At 38.5% G+C, this 25,034-nt stretch overlaps 1 protein-coding gene across 8 annotated transcripts in view; it reads right to left on the bottom strand.

The window, feature by feature from the left end:
* The window catches only part of TNFAIP8 (TNF alpha induced protein 8), a 56,510-nt gene that overhangs the window by 5,247 nt on the left and 26,229 nt on the right, over positions 1-25,034 (bottom strand). Inside the window, exons 1-2 of one of the 8 annotated variants that reach the window (XM_058827564.1) lie at positions 14,897-15,008; positions 14,660-14,735 (exon numbers count right to left, since the gene is read on the bottom strand). The exons of 3 other annotated variants lie outside the window; for them this stretch is intronic. In XM_058827564.1, coding sequence (XP_058683547.1) covers positions 14,660-14,690 — 31 coding nt within the window. In that variant the 5' untranslated portion in view covers positions 14,691-14,735; positions 14,897-15,008. Of the gene's footprint in view, positions 1-10,774; positions 10,843-14,268; positions 14,336-14,659; positions 14,736-14,896; positions 15,009-25,034 lie in introns of those variants that run through there. 4 more of the 8 variants (XM_058827565.1, XM_058827571.1, XM_058827570.1 and 1 more) reach the window with 4 other exon arrangements.

Raw genomic sequence — 25,034 nt, 5'->3', positions numbered from 1 at the left:
TGCGGGTAATCCCACTAATTTTAAGCATCTCACAGTTTGGTTTACCTCACGACTGCTCTTTGGAGATCCAATTTCTTTCCTCTGCAGTTTTATACTTTTTAAAAGGTTATAATCAAAAAATACCCCTTTGAAATCAATGGGATGTCATTCTCTGCACAAACTACACAAATAAGAATGATTATGTACAGGAAAGCCACGCCTCCAGAGAGGAAAGTAGCTCAAGAGGAAAGGCTCTCAGACAAAATCTTGCTTCTATTGCTTTGTAATTCATAGGATCAATCTTGGGAATAATGTGGACATCTGCAAAATATCCTAATTCATTATTTAAATGAGCAAACAAGGTGCTAGAGACAGCCTCCTGTGAAAGCTGTGAGCTTAGTGATTACAAATCTTTTTGATTTTCATTGCCAAGCACACAGTATATGTGTTTAACATGGTATTTGTGTATTAAAATGAATAAATACTGGACATGTAGAATTCTGGATGTGTTTTTCCCCAAATATTTTACCATATATAGAGGTTTTCCTTAAACTGCAATGGAAGTGTAAACTTTCAGTGAAAATTTAAAATTGTGGTTAATAGATTCCCAGGAGACTCCTATAAAAGTACAAGGCTGCAATGCTGACTTTTCCCTCACATGGAAGCTAGCACACCTCCCTCTGTACTGTGGCAAATTACTATTACACTATTACCACATACCCTACGTCTCAACTTTATTAAAAAAAACAAAAAACACACAAAAAAGAAAACAAAAAGGTAGTATTTGGAAAAAACACAACTGTTTTTTCCACAAGACAATAGTCTGCAGGAGATTCAACATCACTTGCAGATGAGTGTACGCAATCTCATGTACATTGACAATGAATACTTGAGTCACAGAGTATTTTTAAACTTCTCATAGTGAGGGAGCAGAAAAATAAAAAAGCATCTGGCAAAAAATAACAGTGAACCATCATAAATTCCATGGTCAAGTCAAAAGCTGAGCTTTCTGAGCCTCACTGTGTTGATAAACAGTCCCTAAGGAAGAGAAAATATGACTGTGAAACACTGCTCCCTGAGACCCAGTTCTCATTTTAGTGACTGGCACATCACGTGCTGCGCAAATAAGACCCAAAAATGATGAGGGTTTTTGGGAACAAAAACACTGACATGGGCTTGAGAGGAAAGAAACAGCACTGACTGAGGGCTTCAGGCAGCATTTAAAAGACCATCACACAGCCTTGAGAAATATGGGAATGGACGTCCTGCCGGGAATCCTGTGTGTATGTGTGTGTTTGCCTCTCTGCAGACTATGTGAGAGCTACAGCTAAAAGCCTGCACATGCCATACAAATTGCATGTTCAGTCAGACTCCTGTAGTGAAAGAGCATCATTTCCCTGGAGGGAGGCAACTTGAAATCAAGTGGAATTAGCGTTATGCTCTCTGAGTGTATGTGACTATGAGTCATGCACCTCTAAAATCATGAGATTGCCTAGATATGAAGGGATAAAAGAATTACTGAATTTTTAATCTTTTTCTGCCTTCTGTTTTCTGGGTCTTCACAGGTCTATTCTTGTTTTCAGGAATGATACAGGCCAGAAATGTAAAAAAAAAACCAAAACACCGAAGCATATAAATATAGGAATTCATGTATAAATACACGACCTCAGTAAGGTAAAGCTCCAATGGTAATAAACTACAAGAGTTTATTACAAGTGCTGAAGTACAAAATAGTCAAATAGTTGAATATAGAAAATAGAATATAAAATAGAAATAGTTATAAACCTGTTACCAGGGCTGTAACAATTTTCACAATATACTTATTACATGCCAATATGATTAAAAAACATGAGTGGTAGGATACAGACTATGAATTCTTCAGGTATGAAGAAGGTAAGTTGATTTTTTCTAGCTGTCAAATGATATATATATATATATAGCTTCTTAATAACCATTTGAGTGAGTCACAGTATAAAAAAGGTTTTTTAATGTTGTTTTCTTTTTTTCTATTTTAAGATAAGAGTCAGTGTTTTGATCCTTATCCCAATGCTTCAAAGTTTCCTGGGTGAAAGGTATGCTAAAATCCTTACAATCCTCCCCAGAATTCTTCTAGAACTACTTCCAAAAATACAGCAGCTCCCAAACAGCCACTTCAGCATAATGGCCAGTCTCCACATTCACAAGCATTTGTTCACTTATTTTCAAAAGCTGACAAAAACAGAGGCTTGTACCAGACATGCAAGACCAGAAGCACTCAGGGAGATTTCACCCTTCAGCCTCAGACACTAGGACTGCAGCTTCACACCTGGCTGAGGGCAGGAGTGGGAAGAGACCAGGATATCCACAGTTTATTGACAGAAGGACATCAGCAGGGCACATAGGCTGGGCAAGCACCATCAGGAAAACCCAGAGAGCAAATGGCTAAGTGCAGAAGGAGGAATGAAAAAAACCTCCCTCAAACAAGGGCCCTGTACAGTACTTGCTTCTTTCACATGCACCTCTACTTTTTAAATTCATGTACACAAGGTCCTTATTGGAAGACCAAATATTTTACTTGGCACCTGGTGTTTAAAAAGAGGGATTTATATATGAATACCATTTTTAACTAGAAAAAAAAGTTTAAACTACAATTTTTAATGCATACAAAGCATTCTTTCATGAGTAGCATTTGCCTACAGTTCTCCTAATAGGTAAGATAAATTGTATTAAATTCTGTCTTGCCATAATTGTTACCAACTTGAGATTGTAATTTAACATGAAAATGTTAATTATTCAAGCAATCTGCATTAATTCTAGTATTCACACTGGAAGACCTTCAAAAGGAAAAACATCCCATCTGAAGCCAAGCCTTATGAATGGCAAATATTGCACGAGCAGTTTTACTGGATCTGGAAGTCAGCTATGAGGCTGAAAGTCACTCTGGAGCAACATTGAATCAAGAAATTTCAGAAAAAAAAATCTGGCTAATGAAGCAATTTTGAAAATACAGAGTATGTCTGATCTGCATACTCATACTGAACGTGAGCATATATTCATCTGCAGAAACAAGGGAGAAATAAAAGCCAGCAAACACCATTTAGAATACACCTTTTCACTCAATAAAATGCTCAGTAAGTCATTGCCAATATGTTTGCAAAACACATATGATATTTTTATATGCCTCTGGATTTTGCTGTTTAAATCTAACATTAATAAATTAAAATGCCTGAAATTTTACAAACCACAAAAGATGATCCATACTCTAGCTGCAAAACCAAACCATTAAAAAAAACAGAAAACAAAATACATTTTTGGTCAAGAGGTGAGAAGAATTGCCAAAAAATGTACCTGAAGGTTAAGGCAAGGAATGATGCTATTTCCAATAAGAATGTTGCAGAGTTTTGAAGTCCCATGGGAGCAGTCAGTGACAACAAGTTATTCTGGTTTTACATGTTTGTGCTTCCCACAGCCAGCCTGTGCATCACATGATACATATACTGTAGCTGATTTAGAAATTTTAAAAAGCCTCCTAAAAGCCATTTTCCCCAGAACCTCTGCATGTGTTTTAATTAACAGTGTAGCTTTAAAAAGAAGAAGAAAAAAAATCAGATTAACTCCTGTTGACTGCTCTCAGAATATTTCAGAATACACTGGATATTAAACTGAGAAAATGACAGTCACACAGAGCAGTCATGAACTTAATCTGGTATTTCAGTCCTCTGCCACCATTTGTTATCCTTGTTGGAATGCAACAACTGGCACAGTGCTGTTAAATATGCAGCCTGTGTACTTCAGCTGTTGGACTTTTCAGGGCTGTATCTGGTTCCTCTGTATCTACCAGGTGTTCTTGCAAAGTGAACTTTGTAATACTGATAAATCTTCTCACAGGAAATAAAGTGTATCTTATGTCATTCCTTCCAATCAATCAAATGCAATGCAGGTACTCCGTATTTTGTCCAGCATTAGAAACACATACCAAATTGCAGCAAGGAAACAGTGCCAAACTCCCTAAGCCAAGTGGCACCCAAAATCTGAAATTTAAAAAAGTGGTACCTAATTGCTTTTAAAATCATTCTGGAAAAAACCAATGTTTTCTCACAAAAAAAAACCCCAAAAAACCAACAAAACCCAAAACACTTAGCTGTAGGTACATGAACTACATACATATATAAAAAAAAAGAGTTCCTGGCCTGAACACAGAAGGAAAACCTCAGAGGCCAGCACCCCTGGAGAACTTGGAATCCATTGGAGAAAAATAAATTTGACACAGGGGCCAAGGGTAGAATTTAAGATTAAGATATAAGTTGCAAAAATACAATTAAATGGAAGGTCCAGATGAGATGCCAGTCTGGCATAAGAGGGACATGGAACCCAATCTCAAGGCAAATGGCCATCAAAATGCAAAAGGCATGTATTTGAAACACATGTAAAGAAAGTCAAAACAGAGGCTTCAGAGAGTTCAAATGATACAGAAGTTTGTGAGGGATCTCACAATGTCTTTGAAACTAGTTAAGAATGTTTTTCCTGTATTTCTAGTTCTGGTTCTCTGCTCTTCTCCTCATCAATCTGTAGCTACACTGTCCGTTTCTTACAGAGAGGAAGGGAGTCCCTCAGTATCTGTCTTTTGTTTTAATGTTTAAAGTAGGCTGGATTGCTACCATTCATTTTATGTGCGTGTGTGTAAAAAATACATATATACATATATATATATATATACACACATATGTATTTATATATACATATACACACAAACACATATATATATCAAACCACAGCTACAGGCCAGATACATAAAATCTAGTAGTGATTCTCATGGCTTTCAATTCTCAGGTGTCTGGTTGGTATATTGATTTACAATATCAACATTGAAATGTAGATTATAAGACACAAAAAAATATTCCATCTAAGGATTTTACTTATCAGATATCAGCTGTTCTTGAGGCCTAATACGCTAGTGGCACCCTTCATCTCTTTTTCAGTTTTTAATTTTTTACTACCATTTTTCCTGTGTTGTAGCACAAAGGATAAATTTATGACATTTATTACATTATTATTGCATGGCTGTACAGAGAATATGTGCTTTGTCTATCTTCCATACCAGTCACTCATGGTAGCTTCCATGATTATGGAAGACTACACTTGGTGGCTGAAACAGTCATTTCCCTGCACACCTAACATGTTTACTTTCCTCTTCCACAAGGAGCAAAATAAATCAGGCCCTGAGTTTTAAGTTCATTCTGTATCCATACTAGAACTATCATGACCTTTATCCAAACATCCAGTCATGAAACAGGAGGTTGAGTCTTTTCTCTTCTTCTTCATTTCTCTACTCCCTTGCTGTCAGATCAGAACAGGCTCTCGAAGACCCAAGCACACAGTTTATCTTTCATAGGTTTTGCTTTGACTCTTCTTTGTTTCCACTAGTGCCACCCAAACCTATCTTTAAAATATTTGACTTAACAACACCAAAACTCAAACATAAATTAAGACTGTCAAAATACCAGTCCACCTCCCCATTTATCTTAAAAGTTTGGTTCTGCTTTCACTAATGTCCTTAAGTTCTATTGGAATATAAAACATAAAATAAAAATTAGGCCTTCAGTATTGTTCGCAACTTAATCTTCCGTAAAATTGAATCTTTGGTTAAACATTATGTCTGACACTGTCATTCTCTTTTACATCAGGATACAGAACTTTGTTATCTAGCAAAGCAGTAGTAATCCTATTTATTTTTAAAGGTCACAAGTGTATTTACTGACTAAAAACTGGACAGCCTCCAGAGGTCCCTTCCCAGCCTCAACTCTTCTGTGATTTGTAAAACCTGCAGCTACTTTGTCATTCTCTTCTTGGGGCAAAGCATATGAGACTTGACTGCACTGTTTTTTACAGCTGTTGACTGCTGCAGAATTTTACCATTTAACTTCTTTACTTTGCACTGACCTCAAATGACATTTTCAACTAAGTGATGGACAGCAATGACCAGCTATGAAAGGACATACAATAGGAAGAAAGGCTGTTGTACCTTGAGATTTCCAAGATTATCAGCCATAGTAAGAAGGAGGGAATGCAAATTTGAACCTGGAGAAGGAAAGCCCTCAAGTGGTCATTAGAAACTCCATCAATCTATATTTCAAATATTTGCACTGAAATTAAAATAGGAATACTTTCTCTTTTCCTCACCATACTGTTGTATCTTCCCCAACGGCATGGCATCAAGTAACGGGCCACAACAAAGGGATCAATATTTTATTGCAAGTTACTGATTTTGATACCAACTGCTTGTTGCAAAGAAAGGTGAGTTTAAAAGTACATCCAAGATGCCATTTCTTGCACCAAAGAATTTAAATCTCCAATTTCCAGCATTGAGGACAAGGCTGTGAGCTTGATGAGGACATCTTACCACAAGACACCAGAGTCAATCTATATTCCTACCCCTTCCTGAAGTATTCACCATTTCTGTTTGCAGATGCTCAAATTTATGATCCATTGTTTCAAGTTCCTAAAGTCAAGTCTACATCACTATTTCTCAGTGAATGTTTTTAAAATGAATGGTTTTAAGTGAACAAAAACATCCATTCATTTTCTTATTTGTAAGTAGTAAAAAACAGCCCTTGGAATCAGCTGAAATAATTGCCAGTGTCACCTGGTCATTTCTGTTAATATTGAACCAAAATTTTATTCTTTCTATAAATAAAATTATCTTTGTAGAATAGTTTTGCAAAGCAGACATAGCAAAAGCAAAATCATTCCTCATGAAAGCTTCAGGTTTTAAAACAATGGAGTTTCTGAATTTTTCAAAGTCTTCTCCACTCCTCTTTGAAGTTAATTAAGTGGATGCTTGTCTGTGCATGTGCTAAGTCAGTTCTTTATTAATTCCTGTATGAATGTAAATATTTTGGGATAGAGACTTGAGGGTATCACATTCTTAGAGATACACTGAAATCACAGGGCAGTTAGCAACGCCTTAGAGAAACTTGCAATTACTGGCCTTTTTAGATACATAAAATCATTTGTATCGAATTCTCTACACTGCTTCTGTTGAAACAGCTCCGTAGAGAAGATTTGAATCCCAAGTTCCCCAGACTGAATCCAAAAGCCACTCAGAGATGCGAGCTCTCAACTTCTCACTGCCTGCCAGTCAAGCACTAGAAATGAACCACACACCAGAACTGGTACAGGGAATTAACAGACGAAACTGAGTCAAATCAAAACCCAGCCCAGGCAGGGAATCTCAGGGATAAGAACAAAATTTGTGAGAAAACATCCTGAAGTTATGAATGTAGAATGAATATCTCAAAGAACAGGTCTCTCAGTTTGTCTCCTTCTCCTTCAAAGACTGTCCCCAAATAACAATGGGTTTAAGGCTTGTGCTTTTGCTGACACAATGGTTAAAACAATCAAGTTTTTGGCCGTTGCATTTCATTGCTAATCCCACTGTGTATCCTGTTCTGCCGTCATAACAGAAGTGCATCCACAGAACAGGAAGTGTACACCTACCATTAAAAAACACAAGCAACTCATCAAATACAATTATGCAAACCAAGAAAACATGAACATCTGTAACTTTCAGATTTCCCACCATAAAAAAACACCTTGTTGTCAATATGCATAAGTCTATTGTTCAGATTAGGGCTACTCATTAATGCAGAACAGCCAGTTTAAGCACTCAAATTTCTCATAAACTCATAAACAGCAATTGCTACTAATAACTACCACTGCTGGATACTGCTGCATCTATGAAGTATCTAACCAATATGCAAACATGAAAAAAGAATCTTTAAATTTCACACACACACACAAAAAATATCTAAAGCCATTGTGAAATAGATTAAATTCTTTTAGTCTACTTCTATTGAGTATGGAAAAATGAAAACCAGAAATTGCTTCACAAAATAGTATAAGAATCTTTCATACCACTTTATGAAATGCTGTCCCCTTATTGCATTTTGCAATCAAATTGCAGCCAGAATAATTCCAGAGGTTTGAAGTAACACCTACAGTATAGTTTTCATTTGCTTTATTTATTATTAGAGGGACACTAAATGACTGAGTGGAGAGGGGATGCATTTCACGTCTCAAAAATCAACATTTAAGAACCCTTCTGAAATTGTACTATTTCATGGAAGATTTGACCAAATGATAAATTGATACTGATAAAAGAAATTATGTGTCCTTTTGGATAAAAACTGCAAATTACAATTAGTGTTTCAGCATTACATTTTCCTTAAGCTACTCCTGGCTAATGTATAACAAAACACTTAGAAGCAATTCATTTAGCCTGTTACTACTTTTGGAAAGTTGTACTGGTAAAGAATACAGCTTTACCAAATGTATCTGCAAGGCCCTTCCCTTACCCAGATACTTTTGATTCTGCAGAGATTCGCTGACTTTTGCTCCTAGTCTCTAACCTCTGTCTCATTTGTGGCTATCCATTTTTTGCGAAGTTCCCAAGGAAAACAACCCAGAGGTGTAAGTACTATAACACAGCAAATGCTGTATTATAAACTGACAGATAAATGAAAGGAAGACTGGGAAACAGTCTCCAGTACAACAAGCAATTTTGGAAGATGAAAAAGTACTTGTAGAACTTGAAACCAAAGTACTCTCTTCCCTCATGTGGAATACTGCAAACAGTATCGGGCTCCCCAGTATCTCCCCAACAAAGGAGGTAACAAGCAGGAGCTGACCTGAAGCACACCCTACAGGCTGTCACCACCTTGGTTAGGGAGGTGGAGCACCTGATACCAAAGATCTGTTGAGTGCTAGGTTATGATCAAAATAAAAGTGGTCCTTACCAATGTGTATAATTTGTTACTGAATAGTTACGGAGTAGATAGAGCCAGGCTCTTTCTGAGGATGCACAGCAAAAGAGAAGAGGGCAAGAGTCACAAGCAGCATCAAGGGGAAGTCTCATTTGCAATGACCACCTTCCTAGCAAGTGTGGCCAAATACTGAAGTACTAGAGAAGTGGTTGCTAGAGAAGTGGTGGTACCACCACTCTCAAAGACACTATAAGTGCAACTGGAAAAAGTATGAGCAAATCGTCTAACTTTGAATTTGGATCCAACTTTAAAGCTGGCTCTGCCTTCAGTGGATGGTTGTGTCCAGTGAGCTCTAGAAATTCCCTAGAGCCTCAGTTAATCTATAATTCTCTCTAGTTGGATATCTAGTTGGATAGCTCAAGGGACTGTATCTTGTTTGAAACTAAGCACGTGAACCTTGCAATTCCTTTTGGATTAAAAGATTTGATTGCGTAAGTATAATTATATTAATGGAATTTTCTCAAAGCAATCTAGCATTCAATCCTACAATCACAGCTAAATGATTAACCTGTTAAGTTTCAGTGATTCTCTGAAGTAATCTGTCAGCTACAGCCCATGTTTATCCCATGGCTTGTGCTCAAATTACCACCTAGCTTCCTCATCTGATCCAGCTGCACAGATTAATAAATACATGAGGTACAAAGTGTCCTGCAGAAAACAACTACTCCATATGGACTTCCAAATGTATTATACAACAAAAAGCACCAGTTCAACTAATTAAATTCTAAGCCTGTAGGAAAAGCAATCAGAGTGGCCATCTGATCCACTCACAAACAGGTTATCTAAAAGATGACCCTGATGCGGCCAGGAAAATAAAAACAACCATTCTTTCAGTTTTGAAGGGGAGAGGGGCAGAGCTTCTTACAGAGTCTCATGGCTTAACAGCCTGGAGTCAGTGCTCTTACTGATAGATTCAAGGGCCCACATCTCAATGAAGTTGCAGCAGCTTTGCTACAAATAATGGCAGTTTTTGTCCTCACAGCCCTTTATTTCCTGCATCTTGCTTCATTAAAAGCATTGTTGCCCAAGCTACACAAAAAAAAAACCAAAACAAAACAAAACAAAACAAAAAAGTAAAAAATGTAGCAGTTCCAACTTGCCTGTGTACTGTCCCATTGCTTCTTCTTCTAAAAATTAAGGGTTTTTCTTCTTGGTTTTCCTTTTCCCCTGCTATTTGTACCTCTGGCAATGCTTTCCTCATGCATATGTGATATGGTTTTACAGCACCTGGTTAGTAATAATTATTTCTAAACTCTCACAAATTTATTTTTTTTCCTTCTTTCCTGTACTAGAGGGATGCTTTTTTTCCTATCACCCTGTCCTATTAATAAATCTAATTAACTATAGAAGGGATTGCACAAACTGCCAAATATGTCAAGCATTACTATGATTTACAAAGCTGTGTACATGATATGTACAGCCAGCAATCTTTTCATTCTCTTCATAAGCAGTAAGAAAGTTATCTGTGAGATAAAAAAAAAATGTTCTCAAATTGAGTATTCAGTATCTCTAATACATCCACTGGGGCGAGATCTTTCTTCCTGCTTCTGAACCGAACTGTCCAAACTACTACAACCAAAGGCCCCCATTTCACTGGGCCTAATTCTTTATAAAGATTATTGTTTTGACAAGGGAGGGTAAGCAAAGAGCAGGTGAAACAAAGGAAGCCCACATTTTTTAGTCTTTGGGGTGAGATCAGAAAGTGAGTCAAATCTGTGGGGTTCAGTACTAATTCCGTGCTCTACTGCTACAGTTTGGATTTCTCCATTCACTGGCATAAAATAAAAAAAGGTACTAACAAATGCTGGTTTTGGAGTTAGTGGGATGGAGAATGATACATTACCAAGTCCCATTGATGTTGTAGATGGAGTAAGTGGAATGTAGGAGCATGAGAGCAGTTGATCTGTTGTCTAATTGAATACAATTCTACCTTGGAAAACACTCACACATGACAGGTGATTGCAAAATGTCAAAGCAAAGACAGGACTACTTACAGGAGGGAGTACTAACTTCTTGAAACAGTGACTGCTCTGTGATTTTATAACCCTTGTGTTGCTCGGAGTTCTAAAAGGAACAAAACAGGTGAGCTCATTCTTCAGTAATCTCATTTGGATAAAAAAAAATGCTAATCATGTCTAAAAAAATCTCCAAGCACTTGTAGGAATGCAGTGATCTCTCTCTCTCTCCTGAAATGTGGTATTCAAAACTAAGTATGAAAAAGGTGCAATGCAGGCTCTCACTTGTGTCTGAGCTTGTAACACAATATATATTGTTTTACAGACTATGTATTACATTCACTCTGATATCTATTATTATTTTACTTTACCTTTGAGATATCAAGACTTCTCCCCTGTTATTTTTTACATATACTGCATAAAACCTGTAGAATGAAGATGAAGTTCTCCAGAGTTTTACATAAATTACTGTTTCCCTCTATCAAAGAACTGCATTCACATCACAATAATTTTGATTGGTATTGCCATGTATTTTAAAAGGTACACTCATGATACATAATTTTAACATGACTGCATTAATAACATTCCCTTCGGATCTCAAAAAGGAATTCAGTCAAATCAAAGCCTGAAACCATTTGGTACCTTCCATGGTAGGTGACATGCCACCAATCAACACCAGAATGAAATTATGCCATGCAGTTAAATGCTATAGTCTTCTCATGGACTTTAACACACAATTTGTTTCATCTGGGGCAAAAGCAATGAAAACAAGAAAATGTCACAGGGTTATTTATATCACGACAGTTGCTGGAATCTGTAAATGCAATGCAGATTGATACCATACAGACACATGCACATATTTACCACAGCATTGTGGGATACAGACGAACACAAAGATTGTTCTGAAGTTACTGAGCAGCATGGTGGGAGCTAAAAAAACCTGTTTCATGTTACCATTCTAATATGGACCACGAAGACATCAAAGGCAGAAGCTGAAAACCCCACATACACTGCTGCATACCCTATATCCAGCAATTAGTATAATATATAGCAGGGTAATGCCTGTCTTCTAGCAACGTCTTTTTATTCTCTGTTCCTGTTAAAAAAAATTAGATTTTACTTGAGGTCATATGCTCTACCTTTATTTGATTAAGTACGAAAAGAAAATCTTTAAGAGTTTGCCATTCAAAATTAACTTTGATTTTGGGTTTCATTGCAACAGTGGCTATAGCTCATTTTTACAGTAGTAAAGGCTACAGTCTTGGATCTTGTCATATGGATTTTTAATAATAATCCACACTAAATCTACTTTTTATAGACATCCCAATGTTCTGCAATTACTGCAACTCCCTTGTAGAAAATAGCTGAAAGTGAACTACTGCTCACTTCAGCATCAGATCATCGGCAGAATATACACAATGTTCAATGTTATTACTGCACCCTCAACTCTCCTTTTCGCTGAGGCTGATCTTCCAATACATGGTCTGGGAGTCACATCTGGAAGCTACAAGTGAACTTCAGAGCTCCTCACAGACCCCTCTACTAGCTCCTGGCCATTTGAGGATCTCTGGAGTAAGGAAAACAAAAAATCTGCCTATGCTTACAAACATCATTAAACTAACATTCTTCATGAAGCCTTCTCCTCCTTTCACTTTTTAGCTTGCAGCAGATTAGCCACTATACCCTTCATCACTATCTTTGGCCTTGAAATGTACAGAATCTGATAAAACACCTATTCTATAACTGTCCAACTATACCCTCTACTCCTTCCATAATCCGTCACAGGCCTTTACCCCCTAATTCCCTTGGCAGACCATATAGTTTGTGGGTAAATCAGAATTTCTCTTTTAGAGTGACATTTAGTCTTGCACCTGAATGGAAAATCAACAACCTCCCATTTGGTAAACCCCTTAAAAATTATATATCCTCAGTGTCAAAAACCTGAGCCACACATTTCATTTGAATTTGTGAAGCATCCATTTTCTTTATGCAAAAAACACTTTCTTCATGAAACAGAACTTGTTAGTTGAAAGACTGGCTATTTTGTGCTACATACACTGGATCACTACAAATACACAGGTATTTGACTGCATTTTTCAGTATTTTATGCGTCCATAAATGTTCAATCAGACTAGGCAAACTAGTGTAACAGCTGCGATTCTACATGTTTACCTGTTAATCCCAGTCTTTATTTACATACACACTTTTCTCATGCATTTTCTAAGTTGTTCCTTTAAAGACTTAAATATATAATCAGGGACACATTTACAGACTGACTGAAAAACCTTCTCAGTGACATCTCTACGTCATCTTCCCACAATGGTTACTGTTTCATTTTCCATTGTAACACATTAAGAACAAAGAACAGCAAAACCCAAATATTTCCCAAGTTAAAAATAACTAATCAAAAAGCTAGCCTTGTTTTTTTATCTGTCTCAGACACCTGCTTCAAATGCTTTTTTTTTCAGCATGAAAATCCTGGCATTTCAAATTGTTTATGACAAAATGCACAAAACAGCAAACCTATTTGATTTTAAGAATCAGTCATCTAAGAAGGCAAGACATTTCTTCAAACAATAAAATCTACATTTCAAATATAGACAGCTTAGTAAAACTGTCTAGAGCTTCCTGTATGAAACCAGAGGATCTTCCCTGCTATAGCATGCAAGCAGATCTCTCCTGCTGCAAAACTGAGGGATAATGTTCACATATTTTCTTCTTCAAACTTTCTAAAGAGAAATAATTTTTACAGCTCTTCTTTTCAATAAATCTGTCCTACAGAATCTTCTTTGGGAAAAAAAAAAAAAGCTGCCTTTTGGTTCAGATGTTCATTTGACAAGAAGAAAAATATAAGGATTATTCTTATCAAAACAGAGGCTATTGTGCTCTATCACTTACCAGATTCTACCAGCATTATTAGCATTGATTTGGATTCAGTGTAAGCAGACTTCTTTGCAAATCAACAAAATCCTTTCCTAAGCAAGAAGACAGATGTCCCTGGTAATGATTTATTCAAGTGAAGGAAATTGTACAGACTGTGAGGGGAAAACCACCTTAAACATTCTGAAAAGTTCTTGTTTTCACCAGACGCAAAATGCTTAGGTCGGCTTGCTGCTTGCTTTTCTGTTGAGTTTTTTAAAGTTGTTTTGCTCAGCCATACTGTATCTCTGTAGGTTTGAGTCTCTCTAAGGACTATATGTAAGCATGAAACATCAATTCTATTCTAAAAAATCCAGCACACAACCCCACCACTGCCCTGTTTCCTCATCTGTATAAATGTTCTTTTGTATATAGGCACTTTCAGGAAATTGGCCTCCTCCTCCCCCGCTTGCTCCCCACTGTCCGAACCCCTCTCACAACCCCCTCCCGATCAACACTAGGGAATAATTGCATTTTTGTTGGAGCACTTCCAGCCCCTCCACACGTCCCACTCCAGGAGCAGCAGCACGCTGTAGCTTTGGCACACTCCTCTGTTTTAACACACACATGCACACTTACGAACACTCATCTGCAGGGAAGTAAGTGGCATCAACCTTATTCCCAAAATAATGACCTTTCACTTCTCCCCCATGCAACTTCCTCTTTTGCTGAAAAATACAGGGCTTCCAAATGAAAGAAATAATCCTCTTTCGACATTTGACTATCAGTGTTTTGAAACACTGTTTCTTCAGCTTATCTGTACCCTGGGTGTGAGTAAATTACCCTTGCCGAGACAGACAGATATCCCTGGGTGCCAACACTTCGCTCACTTCACATCCTGCAAAATCGGCAGGACCTCGAACAGTTTTGTAAAGGCCTTTTCCCCTCCCCTTAGAAAGGCCTTTTCCTCCCCGAAAGCTAAAGAGAACAGAAAGTCTCCTCCATGCTCAGAAAGGCTGCGTGCGTATTTCCCCTCCTGCGAAAACAAATAGTTAAAATCCGTACCTTCCCTGGGGTCATCGGCTTCCGAGCTCATGGTGTCAGGCAAGGCTCTGGGGACCAGACGAACGCTGACTGCGCGCTGAGATGCAGCCGCAAGTCAACTTCTCTCCCTCTCCCTTTCTCTCTCTCTCTCTCTCTCAGGGGGAAGGGGGAAAAAAAAAAAAAAAAAAAAAAGGAGAGAGAGAGAGCGAGCTGGGGTTTTGAGGGGAAAATCTACGAATTCAGCAAATCACAACTAACCTACTCGGAAAGGATCCCGCCCCTTTCTCAGCTACACGCAGCGACTGTCTGAGAAAACAGCACCTTCAGAGGAACCCCGATTTTACTCGCCAGCTGTTGCCGTTTATAAAACTTATTCTCCCCAGTCTGTAGGAAGGGTGGAGTTTTCACTTGTTGCAGCTTGCCAACGTGGTATGAGGAAGCAAGCAGGGGAGGCCGAAAAAGCCCGGAGTGCAGAGCAGTGTCTGATTGCGGTGACTGACAAACACACTGGGTTCCCTTAACTCGCTGGAAAACCTATTTTAAATAGTTTTACTTTTAAGCCTAAATTGTACATTTCAACACTGTTTGCTATCTGGAATTACTTCTGTAGCCTCCGTAATTACACTGACTAATACTGGATGACTTAATACGCGCTTAAAGATGAGAAATAGCAGCCCTCTTTCAGGTAGTTAAAGCGAATTAATTTTCCTTCACTCAGGCTCAGCGCATGGTGCCATCTACCCTGACATCAGCAATTCACCTTACATTCTAGGAAAAACTATCTGGTTTCTTTGTGCTTCGGTTGCCCCACACACATCCCAGAAATGAGATATTTTTAACTACTACACAATACAGCTTTACAGCAAGAGAACAGGGGGCTTTTGCAGCCACCTCACAGCTTGCAGTGCGTCAGACATGCCTTCAGTGCAAAATCAGGGGGAATTACTTGGAAGCCTATTCCAAACTAGCACAGCCTCCAGGAAAATTATTGTCCTAGGGAACCGTCTTCCCCCTACTTACTCATTTAATGTATTTTTAGCACGGTGAACAGGACAAAACCTCGCTGGAAACACGACTTCTCTGACAAAAGGAGAGGTGTGGTCTCTCAAGTGAAGGTCTGATGGCACTGCCAGCTCCAACACGCAATCGATTTCCCACCTACCTCCATGTCTCAGAAGGTTAAACGTGTGGGCCTGAAGGGCTGGCAGGGTCTCCCGGAGGTAACACCATTAACAGCTATTAACAGTTAGCAAATGTATTACTGGAGTCAGCTCCAGAAGTGAGCGCATTTCACAGCGAAGTCAGAAGGAGCCAAAGCTCCCAGCTAGCCGCTCTGCACTGGGGCACAGAGGAAAAGAAAATAAACTCCTCAGATTGTAACATTCCCTCGTACTCCTTAACGCTTAAACGCTCACAAAGCTGGGAAGACCAGATGTAGGTAGGATGGTCTTGTAAATGACAGAGTGTGAATTCTTTACCTACAGCAAAGTTGCTCTGCGGACTGGGGCAAACAATACCTCAGAATGTATGCACTTTAACCCTATTTACCATTATTTTATGATAAGGACTGTCCTCTGCCATGTACTCCTCCCACACCTAAGAAAGACAGATTTCGTTTTATTTGAAGGCTTTTGGTGACAATTTCTTGTTTTGCAATACACATAATTCCACGAGTTCCTTAAAGATGTTCCTTAAGAAGCTAGCTACAGGCCTTATCACCCCCTGCGGTGTACAACACTGCATTCTTGTAAACACAGAGAATGAAATTGAGTATTACCCTAATTACAACACCGGAGTAGCTAAAGAAGCCACATTTTCAAGGTTTAAAAAAAAAAAAAAAATTAATTAATTAAATTACTAGTTTGAGGTAATTAGGAGATTAAAACCACTCAAAAAGCTTCACACAGAATAGACAAGGAACAGGAAGAAACATAAGGTTAGTCCAGAAGAATTGCAATAGCCTCTGGGGTCCTTTAATCAAAGGAGGTGTTGTAGAGAGATAGGAATATAAACCAGCATCAAGATCTCTGCATGATCAGATTCACATATTAGATGGATGCCTTTTGTTATTTTAGATGACAGACAGACACAGAGAGATAATAAGACTTGTGATTAAATGTCAGCAAGTTCTACAAATTAGGATTTCTCAAATCTCTCAGAAACTTTATACACCACTGGACAGATAAAATCCAGTGATTTTATTTTGGTTCTTCCCCACAGAATCAAAATCACATTTCATCATGCAGTCCTGTTACTCCTGCATACAGGGTCTCAATTCAGACTCAATAAATTGTTTTTCTTTCATTTTGGTTGTTAGGCTTCTTAAAAATACATGCACTGGCTGAAAAGACTCCAACCTGGCTAAAGACTAGTTAGATATGTAATTTTCTGCTCTCAGGTTAAGCGGGGACTTGTATTGGCATACAATAATGGTAAATCCTCACCTTTTTCAGATTCTGCACCCAATCAACTTCAATTATTTTACTTAGAAAAACAGCAGAAGTAACGGAATGAGGCAGGTTTAAATTAAACACAGTCTGTGAAAAACACTGGAGCCTAGATAACACATGACACAACATCTACAGGGAAGTGACATTTATCAAAGGATCTAGATTGATCGGGATCCCATGGTGAGTAAAAAGCCCGTAAACCCCAAAAAGTCCCTCTTTAATTGTAAACCATGCATATGATTTGGAATAGGAATGACAAAAAAAAGAATGACAAAAATTCCAAAAACATAATTAGTAGTTGCAGCTAAATTTCATAGGACAGATTCTCTTACAGAAGAATATCTTCCTCCAATGAAGGCCTAAAACTCACCACACATTTGGACAGACACTGTTGTGGAGGGAAGGCCAGAATTCCCAGAGGAAAATGAAACTGTGTGCAACACAAAACAAAACAAAACAAAAAAAAAAGAAAAAAAAAAAAAAAGGGCTGACATATTTCAGTGGCTAAAAGCCTAAAAGCTTCAAAGCTGGGTAAGACAAGAGGAGTATGGTGCTTTCCACCCTTCTCTGCTGAAACAAAAAAACTTCTGGTTTTACTTTGCAAAAAAATTTAGCAAGTTTTGGTTTGGCTTGGCTTTTAACTCATCATCTGTAAATTGTCCTGACTTCTGCTAAACCCTAAGGGAGGGTTACCACAGTAAGAGCAGACTAGAGCCAGACCCTGGCTTACTACAGTAGCACATGGGGAATTTGAAGGGATGGGTCAGCACATCCCCTGTTCAGGTCAAAACCCTGCTTATGTTCTGTGTCACAATCAGTGCTGAGACAGCCCTCTTTACACAAGGGTTATTTCATTAGATACAAAAGCTGCAAATCCTATTATGTATTTTGTAACTGTATAAGATAAATAGTAAGCATCTTCATAGCAAAAAAATAAAAAGAAAATTAAAAAATGGTGCTAAAATTGCTGCCAAGAAGACTCTGAAATGTCAAAAAAGACTATAATGTTTTGTTTCATAAAAAAGAGGAAGCAGCACCACTACCAGAAAAGTATCAGGAAGAAGCTTTCAAAAGGAGGCAGCTGCCATGGAAGCAAGACTAAATCTTCTACTGCAAGAAAAACCCTGTTCAGCTCTAGAACAGTTCTACAGAAGGACATGGTAATGTCACACTTCAGACATTACACATCCATGGGATTTAGAAAAAAAACCCCAAACTTCCCCATATTTTGTTAACATAATTAAAGTTGTCTGGTGAATAGCTTCTGCTCTTCTGGAATGGCACATTCAATGGATTGTAAACCTTTAAACAATAAAAAAAAATAAGATCTAAGCCCAACTACAACTCTGACACAGATGATAGTCACTAGTCCTTTTCCCTAAGTCAGTTGTGTCTTTTGCTGACTGTAACTTACTGAATTATTTGATGCCACATGACAGACTCTGATAGCAGATGAGGAGATCTGTATTTCCCACCACACTTCCAACTGTGAGGAAAAGGTATACAAGTAAACTCTGCACGTGATATGGAAACAAAATTTTGTAGGTCAGAATCTCAGAGAAAACAAAAGTAACTTCCTACAATGAAGGGCTTAAACCCCACCACACATTTGGACAGAAAATGTAGCAGAGGGCAGGCCAGAATTCCTAGAGGACAAATACAGAGAAACCTTTCGCCATTTCTACTTTTACTTTTACTTTTTTCTAGAACAGTAAGCTGTTGTACCTATTTCTGGTACTAGAAGTTTGGATTAACAGATTTTCAGCATCTGAGGCTCTTCAATGCATGTGGATTATAGATACATGAGGCAAGTTTTCACACAGGATAAGGAGAATATTGGATACTATCTTGGATCACTCACATGTATTTTTTTTATGTATTATTTTTTATATATTTGCAAAATGTACTGGGAAATTAAGTGCCACACTATAATGCATGTCACCAATTCTCAAGCATTTTGACTTTTTCTCAAACTAATGTTCTGAGAGGGAACAAGATGTAAGTTTGTTATATGTAAGTCTAAGACCTTCCAAGCAGAAAAAAGGGTAAAAAAAGGGTATCAGGTCCGGTCTGCATACATGAATCCAAACATCCTGCCCTCTCATAAAGGCAACAAGATGCTTACACAGTATCTCAGGAAAAAAAAACAAAACATACAAATAATGGGGGTTTTTTTCCTCATAGAAATAAGAGGAAAATTGTTAAATTCAAGTCTGGAAGCCATGCTGAGATATCATTAGGAAATTAACTATAGCTACTGTTTCTGCAAGTCATGCCCTAATAACTTGTAGACTTTACCTGAAAGACCTTTTCACAGAAGTTACTGATTGAGTAAGCAGGCAAAGACAGCACTGAGGAGTGCTCTTGACTTGCTCCTTTGCTCCTTTCCTGCATTCCTTCCAGTATCACTGCAACCTTTCCCTCAGGCAGGCAGATCATAATTGCACGGAGTTTCAAGATGCACAGATTTATGAAACAGGAAATATTTTGATTTTCTAGCGCTTCTCTATTAGTTCAAACTGGTGGGTGAGCTCTCAGAGCACTGAGATCTTGCAGCACAAAAGCAGGATCTGCTGCCCCTTCCAGCACTGTCCATCTCCTAGGATGCAGAAATCCACCTGCCAAGCTCTCAGGTGCCCCAGGGTGCAGCTCGGACCTGCAGTCTGTGCCTTCTGCTGCTGGCACACACGGGCATGAAGCTGCACACAGACATGGTGTGTGCAGGACGGGGCACGGGGACAGTGTGGAGAGAGTGGCACAGTCACAAGAAAAAAAGTGAATCTTCAGCTTTCTTGCCAAAACAAAGAATTGTATTAAGCCCACTTTATCTAAAAGTTGTTCTGCTTTCAGTTAATGCACTTAAACAGCTGCACGCAGACCAGGCAAACTGGGAAAACCAAGAAGTTATTTTAAAGTTATTTCCTAACCCAGAGGTAAAGCAACACCATCTGTAGCTGTATTACTTCTACTATTGCAACAGAAAGTGCAATAGGCACTGTCCGTGAGGTGTGAGCACAGCAAAACCAAATTCCAACTCTTACGCAATTTAATTATTTTGGAGTTGAGTAGAAAAAAAAAAAAAACAAACATCTTGATTAGCTGTGTGCTTTTAATAGGACTATTTATACACTTTGCAAGTAAGAATATCAAGTACAATAGCCTCTCTGTTGCTGTAGTCAGGTTTACTACTTTGTTATATTCGACCATAAACAAGATATCAAGATAACCTAGACAGTGCTTAGCTTATGATCAATGTCAAAAATACTGTTTTCAGCACTAGTCAGTGTTTCCATGTAACAGTGCAACTCTAACATTTCAGTAAAATATGGTGCAGAATTTTATACCAATTTTTCAATATGCACATAACCTATCAGGTAGTTTTTATCTTAGGAAAAATCAGCCCACCTAAAGACAGAGAAACAAGCAAAATATGACAAATCAGGTGCTGAATGAACCCACACCACACTGCTGGTGTGGCCCTTCAGAGTGAGCAAACCTAGGGTTTCACCACAGGGTTAGCTGTAGAGAAGTGTGTCTGAAGACCTCCTTTTGACAATGAACCGGCCAAATGAGCAGCGGTATGTGACGGCAAAGGAATGCACAACAAGCCTACCAAGTGAGGAATAGGAAAAAGCAGCACGTGGGGGACAGATCTTGGGCTCCACATGGATGCAGTTAAACTTCCCTAACACACAGTCCTCACCCCAGCTTCTGAAAGAAAATTGATGGAGAGGGGGCAGGGAGACACCTGCACAAAAGGGCTCCATAAAGTTGCACCTGCTTTATATTGAACATAACTTTGCTACAACATTTGAAATTCCCATCTCTGCAATATCCATGACCACATTTATAAATATTCAGAGCTAATAGCAGAAGAAGACATTGTGATAGTAACCACCTTGCAAACTGTCAAGAGAGCGTGCAGTGTGCATCTTCCAAACCACTGTCCTTGCCACAAACATGTTGATATTTTAAGTTTCCAAATAGCGACAACAGCTGTTTTTAAGCTATTGTAGACTCCACTTAAAAGCTCATGTGGTTAAGAGGTCAGGAAACTCCTTCACTTAGCCTAGAAATTAATCTTTCTTCATAAATTTTAGCTGCATCTCCCATTAACTGTTGGATTATCAGTCACAGCACAGTCTCGGCACAGGCCTGGGATGGTGGCTCAGACTGATCCTTACCTTTCAACTTCACAGTGATCATTAGTAGTTACAGAAAAACACATTGCCAGGGTACAAGAATGCTCTCAGAAAGGGTTTCACTAGTATATTGTTTATCTTTCAAAATCTCTCTTAAAATTCACACACAAAGCAACACTGTGACTTCTGAGATGTGAATTCTGATATAATTCTGATTTCTTGTCTGTACATATCATGTTGCCAAAACCCACTAAATAATAAGAGGTCTTGTAGACATAGATATCATGCCCTGAGAGTAGCTAATCTATCCAGAAGTTAGCAGTTAGTGAAGAACAAATTTTCAGTGCATAAGCAAGCAAAAAACAATTCCTCAAGAGCAAACATCAAATAATATTCAATGGCTTGGTTGTTATTGCCATGGCTTAGCCACAGCTGGCAGCTGATCTCCACAGAGCTGCTCACTCACTCCTGCCCAGGGCCAGGGAACAGAATTGGAAGGCCAAAAGTGAGAAAACTCGTGGGTTGAGATACAGGTTAATAGGCAAAGCAAAAGCTGCACACACAGGCAAAGCAGAACAAGGGATTCATTCACCACTTCCCATGGGCAGGGAGGTGTTCAGCCATCTCCTGGACAGCTGGGCTCCATCACAGGTACCAGTGACTTGGCAAGACAAATGTTATCACTCTGAATGTTCCTCTTTCCCTTCTTCTTCCCCCAGCTTTATATGCTGAGCATGACATCAAATGGTCTGGAGTCTCCCCATGGTCAGTTTGGGTCAGCTGTTGTGGCTGTGTCACCTCCCAACTTCAGCCCCAAACCACTTGTTGGTGAGGTGGGGTGGGGTTAGGAGCAGAGAAGGCCTTGGCTTTGTGCAAGTAGTAAGGAAAACACCCCTGTATTTACACTGTTTCCAGCAGAAATCCAACACACTGCTCCATACCCGGTACTGTGAAGAAAATGAACTCTGCCACAGCCAAACCCAGCACAGCGATCCAGAAAGAGGAGATAACAGCTGCTGATGGTTTGGGAATTTCATACAGGTTGTGGTCGAAGTTGAAGAGACAGTGTGAGGGCCTTGCACCAAATCATGCCACATGTACAGACACTGGCTTATAACACTGATCCTTCAAACCGCAAACACTTCACTGACTATTTTCACTTTTTTCCCTGTAACAGGACCGCTCACAAATTGCTCCTACCAATAGTGCTACGCCAAGCAGAGAGCAGCATTGGAGAGAATGAGACTGTGACCTGCATGAACAGAGGCAGGAAAATTCTCTGGTCTGGTGGAGAGTACAGCAGATCAGAGCTAGTTTTGTAGTTTGGTCACACAGGAAAATAAGCTTCCCAGCAGTAGTTTATGGTATAATTCTTATGAGATAGTTATGTTACTATATGAAGTTGTAGCCTTTGCAAAAATAAAAGCAAGGCCTAAGAAACTGAGGGGTAGACCACCAAAAACATGAATTTGAAAAAATCCCTGCACCAAAAATAGAAGTGATACCATAATGTCACAGTTTCCCCAGACAAGGAGAGGGAGCCAATGCGCTACACAGAACCTGACAGCACCACCACAGGCTGTGAGAAGAGATACTATACCATATATATTGCTCTCAGCAATAAATAAAAGGTATTGCCGGATGCTTGTGCATCGAAACTCAGTGCTAGAACAATTTTAATTAAAAAGGGATATTAAAAAAAGATAGTCTAGTATCACATAGCCAAAACTCAAAAAGAGCTTGAAAACAAAGTGCCTGAGCTAGTGTTAAATACAGTACATTTTAAGCAGTGCTACTGGAGTGTGTCACAACTAAAGGCTTTTGGTTTTGGGCTTCTTTTAAGGTATGGCAGTGATGCTGGCAGAACAGGAAACTGAGTATTATCTTAAAAAAAAGGCAAGTTTCTGTTCATATAAAAGTGGTGTAGATGTGGGAAAAACACGTGTCTCAGTTTGTGAGGGCTGTGTTCCAGTCCCAAGCACACAATCCAAGTGTTTTGCTAATGTGTAACAAACTATGCCCTTTCCCTAACATCAAAGACATTAATTATGCAAACAATCAAAACACCAGTTGCATATCAAATGGAGATCTTATTAAAAAACAACTTTAAAAAAACTGTGTGAATAATCTCCTTTAAATACAAATTTAATTAAGAGCTTAAGAGATATTTAAACAAATATTAAACAGAAGCAGGGTTTGCTCTTTAAAACCTGAATTTAGCTATAGTTTACATTCACAAGCCAGATGTACCTAATTATATGGTATTCCTTCAAATAACCATATTGATTTCCGCTTGTTCCAAATCGGCTTTAAATCAGTTTATTATTTGCATAAAGTTAGACTGAAGCCACAAAGCATCTGGAAGAACACTTGCAAAAGCTGGTGGGTTTTTGTTGTTTTGTTTTGTTTTTGTTTTTAAATATTAACTATGTTGAAAAAGTGCTGGGAATTCAATACCCAAAGAAACTCAGGAACTCATCATTTATGGAAGTCTTAGAGAGATGACTTTCAGCACTTGCGCGCTCTGGTTTATGGTAACATTTTCGTAACTAAATTACACTTGAGAAAATAGCCCTTCAGGCTGGTCCAAGTGAGAATATCTACCAGAGAACCATCTTCCTCTTCCTCCTCTCCATTGACCATGCCAGCATAGGCATGTGGTGCCCATTTATAGGACATATATAGCTAACCTTTAATTAGTTGTTTTTTGTTTTTTGTTTTGTTTTTGTCTGGGAGAATTTAAACCCCAACTAGTTATCTTTTTTTTCTTTTTTTTTTTTTTTTTAATATATAATAAATTAATTGCAGCTAAAAGTAAGCATTTGTCTCAAAAAGAAGGTCCTAGATGATCTCTAATCTAGTTAGAGAAACTGAAAATTCATACTTTACTCATTTTTCTCTCTATTAAGTAAGGATACACTAGTGAGCAATGTTCACACAAACTGTACGTGTAAATTCTGGTTAGCATTTCCACATTGCATTAAAAATTCAATATTGAACTTGCTTGCTCTCAAACAAACCAGACCAAGAAAACACAACAGAATTTTTCTGGACTTCACTTGAGTTTATTTCAGAGAAGTATGTCTAACTTCTCAACAATTTTATCCACTTTATAGGAAACTCATACTTCAGCCCTTAGAATGCTTTAGCAACAATAACAACACAATTTGCACTCTGGGGCTCAGCCAAACTGAATACCACTTCATGGGGTTATTGCAAGACTTTCAGGAACTATTTCAAGTATTCAGTTTCCAAAAAAAAAACCAACATAAGTCTTGGATAACAAGATCTGAACAAGACTTCTTAGTCTTGTTGCTCAATATCTTATTTACAGAAAGGTGAATTATGGCACGTACTTGAGATGATTTACCTGTTCAGGTGGTGGTCTGTCAGGGCTGTGCTTCTCCAATTCTTCCTAAAAGCTTAGGACTTAGAAGTGTGTTTCCAAAATCTGAGACTCAGTATGGACAACAGCTACTATCTTTGTCCCACAGAAAATAAATGGGACAAGAGAAAGAATAAAGACTGCCACTGCCTCTGCATACAAGGAATTGGATCAGCACTTGGATCAGAAATCCCATGTAACAAACTTCTGAGAGTTGCACTGAGGTCAAGTCTCTTAGAAGAGATCCACCTGTTCCCCTCTGTGCATCCCACATCCATCTCCCTCGGACATGTCAGCGACTAATGTAGGTCATGGAGCACTTGCTAGTGGTTTTGGCAGATGCCACGAGGTGGCAATAGCACCCTGAGTAAAAAAGAGCACGTCCTCTTGAAAGAGTTTTGCTCATCTAGGGAACAGAG

Source organism: Poecile atricapillus, chromosome Z (genome assembly GCF_030490865.1).
Source record: "Poecile atricapillus isolate bPoeAtr1 chromosome Z, bPoeAtr1.hap1, whole genome shotgun sequence".
NCBI lineage: Eukaryota > Metazoa > Chordata > Aves > Passeriformes > Paridae > Poecile > Poecile atricapillus.
This window is presented reverse-complemented; position numbering and strand designations above follow the sequence as displayed.